The sequence below is a fragment of the Diachasma alloeum genome, unplaced genomic scaffold, assembly GCF_001412515.2.
Source record: "Diachasma alloeum isolate Michigan unplaced genomic scaffold, Dall2.0 Dall_scaffold_00362, whole genome shotgun sequence".
Lineage (NCBI taxonomy): Eukaryota > Metazoa > Arthropoda > Insecta > Hymenoptera > Braconidae > Diachasma > Diachasma alloeum.
The window spans coordinates 513962-524244 of record NW_021680501.1 but is presented as its reverse complement, the minus strand read 5'-3'; the positions used below and the strand labels follow the sequence as shown (position 1 = coordinate 524244).

At 37.1% G+C, this 10283-nt stretch overlaps 1 protein-coding gene across 4 annotated transcripts in view; it reads left to right on the top strand.

Moving 5' to 3' along the window:
* The first annotated feature begins 744 nt into the window (after positions 1-744).
* LOC107041346 (ankyrin repeat domain-containing protein 12) overlaps positions 745-10283 on the top strand; it is a 21449-nt gene continuing 11910 nt past the window's right edge. For 2 of the 4 annotated variants that reach the window (XM_015261861.1, XM_015261858.1), the window contains exons 1-3: positions 745-1322; positions 2268-2453; positions 8029-8274. In XM_015261861.1, the coding sequence (XP_015117347.1) occupies positions 1214-1322; positions 2268-2453; positions 8029-8274 (541 nt within the window). In that variant the 5' untranslated portion in view covers positions 745-1213. The remainder of the gene's footprint in view (positions 1323-2267; positions 2454-8028; positions 8275-10283) is intronic. The other 2 variants (XM_015261859.1, XM_015261860.1) reach the window with 2 other exon arrangements.

Here is a 10283-nt window from a genome sequence, read left to right as displayed (position 1 = left end):
TTTGTGTCAATTATTTTTTAAATTCAATTTGTGTCAATTATTTTTTAAATTTAATTTGTGGCAATTTAATTCAGTAGCGAACTGGTAAACGGTTCATCTCCCAGTTCAGTTTTTGAGGAATATTCCCGAATCTAAGGGAGATAGCGAAATTTCCGTAATTACATTTGTTGTAGCTACCAATTAGCTCTGCAAAAAAGTTTATAACAAAAATTTTGCTATCTCCATTAAATTCCTAGATATTCGCTGAAAACTGGCCGATAGTCAAAATTGACTGAAACCGTTTTACCACTTCGCTACTGAATTAAAATTAAAAATCGAAGTTTTAGAAAATCTGAGAATTTTGTCAAATTTTCATGAAAACCGAAGAATTTTCCGTAAATTCGGAGCATTTTTTCCAAGTTTCTAGAAAGCCGAAGAATTTTTTTGAATTTACCAGAAAACCGGAGAATGTCTCGATTTTTTTTCGACAAATCTAGAATTTCGTCAGCTCGCGAAATTAAATGCGTGTCCACGTCAAAACGATGTCAAAAAATTTTTCCGAAAATCTCCCAACTCCCAGGATGAAAAGCCCTGCTGATCCAAAAACCCAGCACTGCGCACGTGGCCATGACTGGCCTCCAAAAAAAAGATCGCCCCAACCAAATTTTCCCGCCTCTCCCCAGTGCCGCCACTGCCCCCCTCCACCCGCCGCACGCACCTCCCGCGTTTTCCGCCATATTGCGTCATATTGCGCACCACCGTGTTGATCGCACGAGTGTCGCAGTGTTCATTGAAAAACAAAAAGCCGGAACGCCCGATTTAAACAAAAACCGCTGGCTCCCGAGTCCCCGAGCAGTCGCGAATAATCCCAATGAGCGGATTAAAATCGCGATTCGCCGAGACAGTGTCTTCTCCGGAGTGACAACTCGCCGTGCAGTTTCTGACCAACCGTTGACACATTCGCGGGCGCTCGGTAGGTCAAAATGGCGTGAGTTCATCGAGTAAACGAACAAAAAACAAGTGCCCAATCCCTCCCCTGCGCCGCGACTTCCGCCGAGAGCCCCTTCCCGCCCAAATTATTTCGCCATCGCCAAATGTTTTTGAGGTTATGTGCAACCAGTGCGGGATTTTTTTAACCTCAAATCGTCGTTTTATCGTGAATAATGTGATTGAGTTTGCCGATTAATCGTGGTTTTAACTAGTGGATTTATTTTAATTGAATTATGTGGACGTAATGCCCGCAGGCGGTAACAGTCGTTTCCGTGGTTACCCAGCGCGGATGTCCGAGCGACAACAGCTTGCACTTCTGCTGCAAATGACATCGCAGGAAATTGTACCCTCAGGTAACAACAATGACAACTTGTCGCTAGAATTTAGCAGATTCCGGGGGTTTTTCATTTCTCGAGGGAACGGGAAATTACGCGAGAACTCGGATTTTACGCAGTTGAACTCCCATCGTTGGAGATGGATTGTTGCTCTTCTGGGGGGGATTCTGCGGGCTTCGAGGGCTTTGGGACTGAATTTGGGTTGACGGGTCTTGTGGGTCGAACAACAATTTCATGAGGGGCTTCTGTTTTTATTGAATTTATTATGATTTTTTTACTGTCGGGGATGATTGGAGGGCAGGCCTGCCAACGTGGGGATGGATTCCCCCGTGGTTCCGAGGATTTTTGTATTTTTTTTTTATTTATTTCAATAACTCGATGACAAGAGTGAAATTCAACAATTTTTTTTTCAATTGGAAGGTGTTTTTTAGGCTTTAAACTGAGATTTCATTGGAAATTCAATGAAATTCTAATTGACTCTACATCCGAGACGATATTTACCTGAATTTTCCTCATTTTTATTAATTTCCATGGTACAACTAGGGGAGGTTGGGGTAAAATGGACACTTTTGACTTTTTTTTTATGTTAATGACGCGTTGAAATGTTGATAAAATTTAATAATTTTTTTTTGTGGCAAAGAACAAGTCTTTCCCTTTGTGATGAGCCTAAACTGAGTTCAACCGATAAATTTGTTTCTGAGTTATGAGTAATTAAAACAGAAGTCTAAAGTGTCCATTTTACCCCACCTAAATTAAAATTATCAGTTTTCGTTGGTTTTTCATAAAATTTTTATTTTTCGTGACGAAAAATCAATAAGTGGGACGAAATTCCTTGAAATTCCAGTGGAACTATAATCTGATAGAAATTTCCAAGAAGTCTCTCGGGAATTTCAATCGAAGATTTTCAAAAGGGCAAAAAAATAACAATAATGCAAACAAAATGTCTATTGACTCCTATCCAAGCAGGTGTAACTCGTCCAGAAACTCTCCCAAATCAATCCACCCCTCGATCGTCATCCTTAACTCATCATCGGGGCTCGAAGAGTCGATGGTCCACGAAAAATGACGAATCACCGACTTATCGTAAGGAGGACTACCCTCGACGCTCGATGATCTTCAGTGGATATGAAATCGGTAAAGAGTCTCATGGTGAGCAATAATTCCACCTCAACTTGAGGGTATCCAAGTATCTTTTACAGTTTGGTACAGCCCACATTTATTCATAAATAACATTCTTTATTTATCAATAAAGTATATGTCATTCTTTATTTGAAATAATTCAAATTGTTCAAAATTCTGAATATGAATGAATTTTTTACAATTCCGGACAAATGATTTTTATGATGGGAAATTGATTGGTTATAAATTATTCATAGAAAATGCTCGTAATTGTCAAAAATTGCAATTTTTGTATTATTTCATCGATCTTCCTCCAAAAGTAGACTTTCTAATTTTTTTATCAGATTTGTTAAATGTTTTCTAACACATGGTTTCTACATTGAGAGAAAAACAAGTACGTGAAACAAGTCTTGTTTGGGCCAACAAAATCGCTAGTTGAAAATTGCCAAAAAAGAATTTATTTGGTTTGAATTTGAAAGTCTCAAACATGAGTAATTGCTCTGCTTTCGCCAGCAACGAAATATTTGGCTCAAGAGGCGGATAATTCACAACAGACGGTGCCTTTTCAGGATGAAAATATCTCATATAGAGGAAAATTTATCAACTAATATTTTATCCCTAAATGACAAGATTGCTATCATATCATTATTATTGTTTCATTTAAGGGTTCATTTGTTGTCTGTGCATAAAACATAAAACTGCGCATAAAACAAAGATTTTTAGGGAGCAAATACGTATAGGAGTATCGAATAACGAAGGACTAGTGCTAGAAATGACATTTCTTGCCTGCACAGAGAATGCAATTTTTTTTCAGCAACTAAATCTATTTTTGCGACAAAAATCTTCATTTTGGCGCACTCTCTGCATGTTTGGCACAAAAAATCGTTTTTCGATAATTTTCAAAAAACTGTTTTCTTGGCGCAAGTAAGACTTGTTTGAGAACTTTGTCGTTTTTCTCTCAGTGTATGTTTTTCTAATATTTTCTAACAAATGGGGCTCAAATGAAAGGACTTCACTGATGACAAAATAGCCAAAGTACTTGGATATCCGTAATTTTTCATGTTATTTTTCTCCACTTCTATCGCATGGAAATTAGCGATCGTTTTTCACGTTACGTGTCGTGACTCACGCTATGAGACAGCGAAAAAATGGTTTCGAAACACTTCGGAATATTTAGAGACCTTAGAGACAGGTGCACGTGAATTTGCCGTGGAGGGGCGGGGGAAGACAACTTTTCTCCCGGTAGATCAATACTCAACCCGGGCACGTAGTTGGCTCCGATAATAAACTTCGATCTGGTGAATGTAATTTCGCGGAAATCATCGTATTCGTCGGTTCGGGAATACTGGGGGGATTGGGGAAGAGGACAGACTGGAGAATTTTCCTATTTCCCCCACGGAAAAATTGGAAATGAGATTTCCACGCGGGGACACATCCGGAATATGTGGATGGTGCGTCCTCCTTTAATGCCAGTGTCATTTTTATAAAGTCGTAGTGTACCAGGTTCGCCCCCTCCGAGGTGCATTCTCTTTGTTATTATTTTTTCGATGTATTACGACGCACGTGGAATTCGCATTTCATGTGTGTCTCAGTTGTATGAAATTCTCCGGTCATGCAGAATATATAAATGAATATAATTTTGTGCATTTCACGGGTGGAAAATATTCTTGATATTTTCGTGGAGGAATTTTATCCCGGTTTAGGAATTTCCAGCAATGCTTGGGAAGCTGAGGGAACATCCTGATAAATGTTGAATTATCTACGTAATGAGGGGTTCGAAAGAAATGTGTCAAGAGACATTTTTTGTTGGAAATTTCATTTTCTAGAAATCGTTCCCCGTACATTTTCTTCCAGAATCGTTTGTTCTCGAGATAAATAAACTATTAATAAACAATGTCGAAAGTTGAGAATTCGTCAAGTCAAGTTTTTTCATCCTACGAAATATGGAATTACCTTCTTAATGAGTGGTTCTAGATAAATGTGTCAAAAGACATTTTTTGTTGGAAATTTCATTTTCTAGAAATCGTTCCCCGTACATTTTCTTCCAGATTCATTTGTTCTTGAGATAAATAGACTATTAATAAACAATGCCGAAAGTTGAGAATTCGTCAAGTCAAGTTTTTTCATCCTACGAAATATGGAATTACCTTCTTAATGAGTGGTTCTAGAGAAATGTGTCAAAAGACATTTTTTGTTGGAAATTTCATTTTCTAGAAATCGTTCCCCGTACATTTTCTTCCAGATTCATTTGTTCTCGAGATAAATAGACTATTAATAAACAATGTCGAAAGTTGAGAATTCGTCAAGTCGAGTTTTTTCATCCTACGAAATACGGAATTACCTTCTTAATGAGTGGTTCTAGATAAATGTGTCAAAAGACATTTTTTGTTGGAAATTTCATTTTCTAGAAATCATTCCCCGTACATTTTCTTCCAGATTCGTTTGTTCTCGAGATAAATAGACTATTAATAAACAATGTCGAAAGTTGAGAATTCGTCAAGTCAAGTTTTTTCATCCTACGAAATACGGAATTACCTTCTTAATGAGGGGTTCTAGAGAAATGTGTCAAAAGACATTCTTTGTTGGAAATTTCATTTTCTAGAAATCGTTCCCCGTACATTTTCTTCCAGATTCGTTTGTTCTCGAGATAAATAAACTATTAATAAACAATGTCGAAAGTTGAGAATTCGTCAAGTTTTTTCATCCTACGAAATATGGAATTACCTTCTTAATGAGGGGTTCTAGAGAAATGTGTCAAAAGACATTCTTTGTTGGAAATTTCATTTTCTCCGAATCTTTCCGGGAACATTTTCTCCCAGGTTCGTTTGTTCTTGAGGCAAATGCATAGATTTGCTGGTTCTTTACATTACGCTAAATGAAAAAGTCAATAAACATTTCATTTCATACACAGATCGTTTGCGCCAAATTTTCCACTCGTGCAACATGTGAATCCCGATATTTCCGTGGGGTGCGTTCAATTACCAATTTCCATCCCCTCGTACTTTTTCGGGAGCATTGACCGGGGCCACTTGAGCTCCCACTCACGAGTCTATCCTCTTCAAAACTATTTCTTCGAATCGTCACAGAACACGTAAAAAGAAATCTATAAATAAGACTTTTCAACAATTCCACTAGAATCTCATTAATTGAATAGGAATAAACACGAGTTCGTAATTTGTGTAAGTTGGTAATATACAATTTCCCAATCGCCCAATTTGTTTTTTTTCATTCTCGAGACATTTTCGCGAACTTCAAAATGAATTTCCAAGATCCATTTTTTATAATGAAAAAACACCAGAATGTTGACACGAATACATCAATACGCTATCAATCTGATTTTTCACTCATTAATTAAATAGTAAATACCAAAAGTTCGTAATATACAATTTTCCAATTGCCCAATTTTTTTTCATTCTCACGACATTTTCTCGAAATTCAAAACCAATTTGAACTGATCCAGTGTTTCATTTAAGGGGAAACAGAACCCCTGTGTTTATTTGAATTTTTAGAATTGTGTTTTCTCCTCCAATTATTCCTTTGTATCTATGAAATCACTTTATCGACTCGAACATTGCACTGTTGGGTCAATGAAGTAGTTTCACAAATAAAAAATAATTGCAGGAAAAAACACAATTCTAAAAGTTCATATAGACACAGGGGTTCCGTTTCACCTTAATCGCGATGTATCGAAAATTCTAGGGGTGCGTTTCCCCTCGCCCTCGTCTCCAACTTGGAACTAAATCCAGCATCATCAAAATATTCCCCGACCAATCGAAAAATTCCGAGGATCCAATTTTCGTAATGAAAAAACACCAGAATTTTAACGCGAATACATCAATACGCTATAAATCAGATTTTTCACTTATTCTTCTAGAATCTCATTAATTAAATAGTCACAACCAAGAGTTTGTAACACACAATTTTCCAATTGCCCAATATTTTTTCCATTCTCACGACATTTTCTCGAAATTCAAAACCAATTTGAACTGATCCAGTGTTTCATTTAAGGGGAAACGGAACCCCTGTGTTTATTTGAATTTTTAGAATTGTGTTTTCTCCTCCAATTATTCCTTTGTATCTATGAAATCACTTTATCGACTCGAACATTGCATTGTTGGGTCAATGAAGTAGTTTCACAAATAAAAAATAATAATTGCAGGAAAAAACAATTCTAAAAGTTCATATAGACACAGGGGTTCCGTTTCACCTTAATCGCGATGTATCGAAAATTCTAGGGGTGCGTTTCCCCTCGCCCTCCTCTCCAACTTGAAACTAAATCCAACATCAATCAAAATATTCCCCGACCAATCGAAAAATTCCGAGGATCCAATTTTCGTAATGAAAAAACACCAGAATTTTGATGCGAATACATCAATACGCTATAAATCAGATTTTTCACTTATTCTTCTAGAATCTCATTAATTAAATAGTCACAACCAAGAGTTCGTAATATACAATTTTCCAATTGCCCAATATTTTTTCCATTCTCACGACATTTTCTCGAAATTCAAAACCAATTTGAACTGATCCAGTGTTTCATTTAAGGGGAAACGGAACCCCTGTGTTTATTTGAATTTTTAGAATTGTGTTTTCTCCTCCAATTATTCCTTTGTATCTATGAAATCACTTTATCGACTCGACCATTGCATTGTTGGGTCAATGAAGTAGTTTCACAAATAAAAAATAATAATTGCAGGAAAAAACAATTCTAAAAATTCATATAGACACAGGGGTTCCGTTTCACCTTAATCGCGATGTATCGAAAATTCTAGGGGTGCGTTTCCCCTCGCCCTCCTCTCCAACTTGAAACTAAATCCAGCATCACAATATTCCCCGACCAATCGAAAAATTCCGAGGATCCAATTTTCGTAATGAAAAAACACCAGAATTTTGACGCGAATACATCAATACGGGGATGACATCGGGGTAGGGAGCCTTTGGAAAGGCACAATTGGCTGAAATTCAATGGGGCACGACGGGAGGCAAGGCGGGGGTTGAAACATCAGTCAGTGGAGTCCGCAACATGGCCACCAGTACTCGGGCGACTGTGCACGGCTCCACGTCGCTCCTGGATTTTTTAAATAAAAAAAAAACAAACTAAAAAGGTTTAAAGACCCTAGGGCGCCCGCCAGATGTCGCTCTGAGCTACCCTCAACCCTCGCCGCGACAGTTTCGGGGGTCGGGCCTTTTAATCTACTTGTCAAACAAAGACTTGTATTTTTTCATTTTTTACGCGACGCGATATCTCCTGTCAATTCATCGAACAGTGGTCCATGCATTCCCGAATAGCAGACAAAAATCACTGAAGATTTTTTAATGCCGATGGGAAAAACACCTTTTGTACTTCGACTTTGCTTTTTTTAACATGCAAAATCACTGCCGATCCTAATTTTCGCGAATTCGCGAGTTTTTTTTTGCATTCACCACTGGCATTCGGGGTAAATAGGAATAGTTCGGAGATTATCCGGGAAAAATGGTGGCTAATCGTACAGGAAAGATTGTGGAGTTATAAGTGATAAGGGTAAGGAGATGAAATTTTGAATTGATGAATTTTTTTAAATGGGATTTTTGCTGGATCTCCGGTTTCTGTTGCATACGAATGTAGAAGCGACAGGGGCGAATCCGTCGGAGGAGACATCCTCTCCTGACAGTCCACGCTCGCCGTCATCCGAGACCGGCACCGGTGCGCCTCCCATCGTACGACAGGACCAACACGATAGCCAGAATTACCAACAAAGCAAAGTTTATCAGCACCAACGGCCGACCGGAAATACGTCGGCCGGAACCAAACAGGACGCTGAGGACAGTGGAGACCTCTGTGAAATGCGTAGAACACCTCCGCAGAATAAAGGTCAGTGATTTTTTGAATTAAGGGTGCCAAGTGAATTTGGCGATGACCTTGAAAATTGACATTCACCAACAAAGTTATAATTTTTTTAATTAATAGTATTAGACAGATGGTGAACATCGGTGACAATTTTAAAATTTTAGAACTTATGGATATCGAGAAATTAAATAAACAAAATCAGTCTTATACACGGCCTCTTATGGAGTTTTGATTAAATTGAACGTTTCAACCCCCTAGGAACTCAAGAAAAATTTGAAAAAATTTGAAGATATGGGGAATGATGTGTTCAATGTGATGGCGACAAAAAACAATGGGGTACCGGGGTGAATAAGAGAGATATTTCAACCCGCCGTACCCATTTGATCCCATGCTTTCTCGAGGTTCGTCACGCGAAATAGAGGATTTTCCGCATTTATTTTCTCGATGTCTAGTTCCGGTTGCGGGTTTGAAATTTCGTCGGATGGATGAATACATATTTCTCCAATGATGGAGGGAAAGAAAAAATTTTTTTTGAATCTTTTTTCAAATTCACTTGGCACTCTTAAGACAGAACGCGCCCTGCAGCGCGCTGTAATTGTAACAATCATAATTGAAAATCTCAAAATTAAATTAATCATGAATTAAATTTGCCGCCCCAGACGACTGGAACCAATGAGGAATAAGCGTGACAGACTTGCGAGATATCGATAGTTATCGACTTTGAGTGCATGTTCTTTTTAGAATAGGATTTGTTTCGTTTTTGGAAAATAGTTCACTTGGGGCGGCGGATTATCTCCGGAGTGAGGGGGCTGGGGGGTCAATGGGGCGGGAAACATTTGCAGAGAATTGTATTTTTAGTAAAAATTTATTGGCACGTTTTTTTCTTAAACTACTGGTTAAGAAGATAATTACATATTTTGTAAGATGAAAGTACTTGACTTCACTTGTTGATTTTTTTATGTTTTGGCATTCTTTATTAGTAGTGGATTTATCTCGGAAATAAATTCATTTAGCAAAAAATGTTTCGGGAGAGATTTGTAGGGAATTGAATTTCCAACAAAAATGTCTTGTGAAGTTTTTTTCTAAAACCATTCATTAACGAGATAATTTCATATTTCGTAAGATGAAAAAATTCAAATTCATGAATTTTCAACTTTTTACATTTTTGATTAACAGTGTATTTATCTCGAAAGCAAATGAATTTAGCAGAAAATGTTCCGAAAAAGATTTGTAGAAGATTAAATTTCCAACAAAAATGTCTCGCGAAGTTTTTTTTTTCTAAAATCATTCGTTAATGAGATAATTCCATGTTTCGTAAAATGAAAAAATTCAAATTCATGAATTTTCAACTTTTGACATTTTTGATTAATAGTGTATTTATCTCGAAAGCAAATGAATTTAGCAGAAAATGTTCCGAAAAAGATTTGTAGAAGATTAAATTTCCAACAAAAATGTCTTGTGAAATTTTTCTCTAAAACCACTCATTAAGAAGATAATTCCATATTTCGTAGGCTGAAAAAACTTGACTTGATAAATTTTCACCTTTTGACATTGTTTATTAATAATCTATTTATCCCAAGAACAAATGAATCTGGGAGAAAATGTACCGGGAAAGATTTCTAGAAAATGAAATTTCCAACAAAAAATGTTTTTTGACACATTTCTCTAGAACCCCTCATTACGTAGATAATTCACCATTTAACAGGATGTTCCTTCAGATTCCCAAGCATCGATGGAAAGTCCTAAAACGGGATAAAATGCCTCCACGAAAATATCAAGAATATTTTCCACTCGTGAAATGCACGAAATTCATATTCATTTATATATTCTACATGACCGGAGAATTTCATACAAATGAGACACAGGAAATGCGAATCCCACCTGCGTCGTAATACATCGAAAAAATAATCCTATTTTACTAAAGATGAAAGAAACGTGAAGTTGTTTTATATCGAAATATCTCGAAACTGCCTGACCGCTAATCCTTAATTCTGATTGGTCAATATGTGACACGAAGTTATTCACAAAAAAAA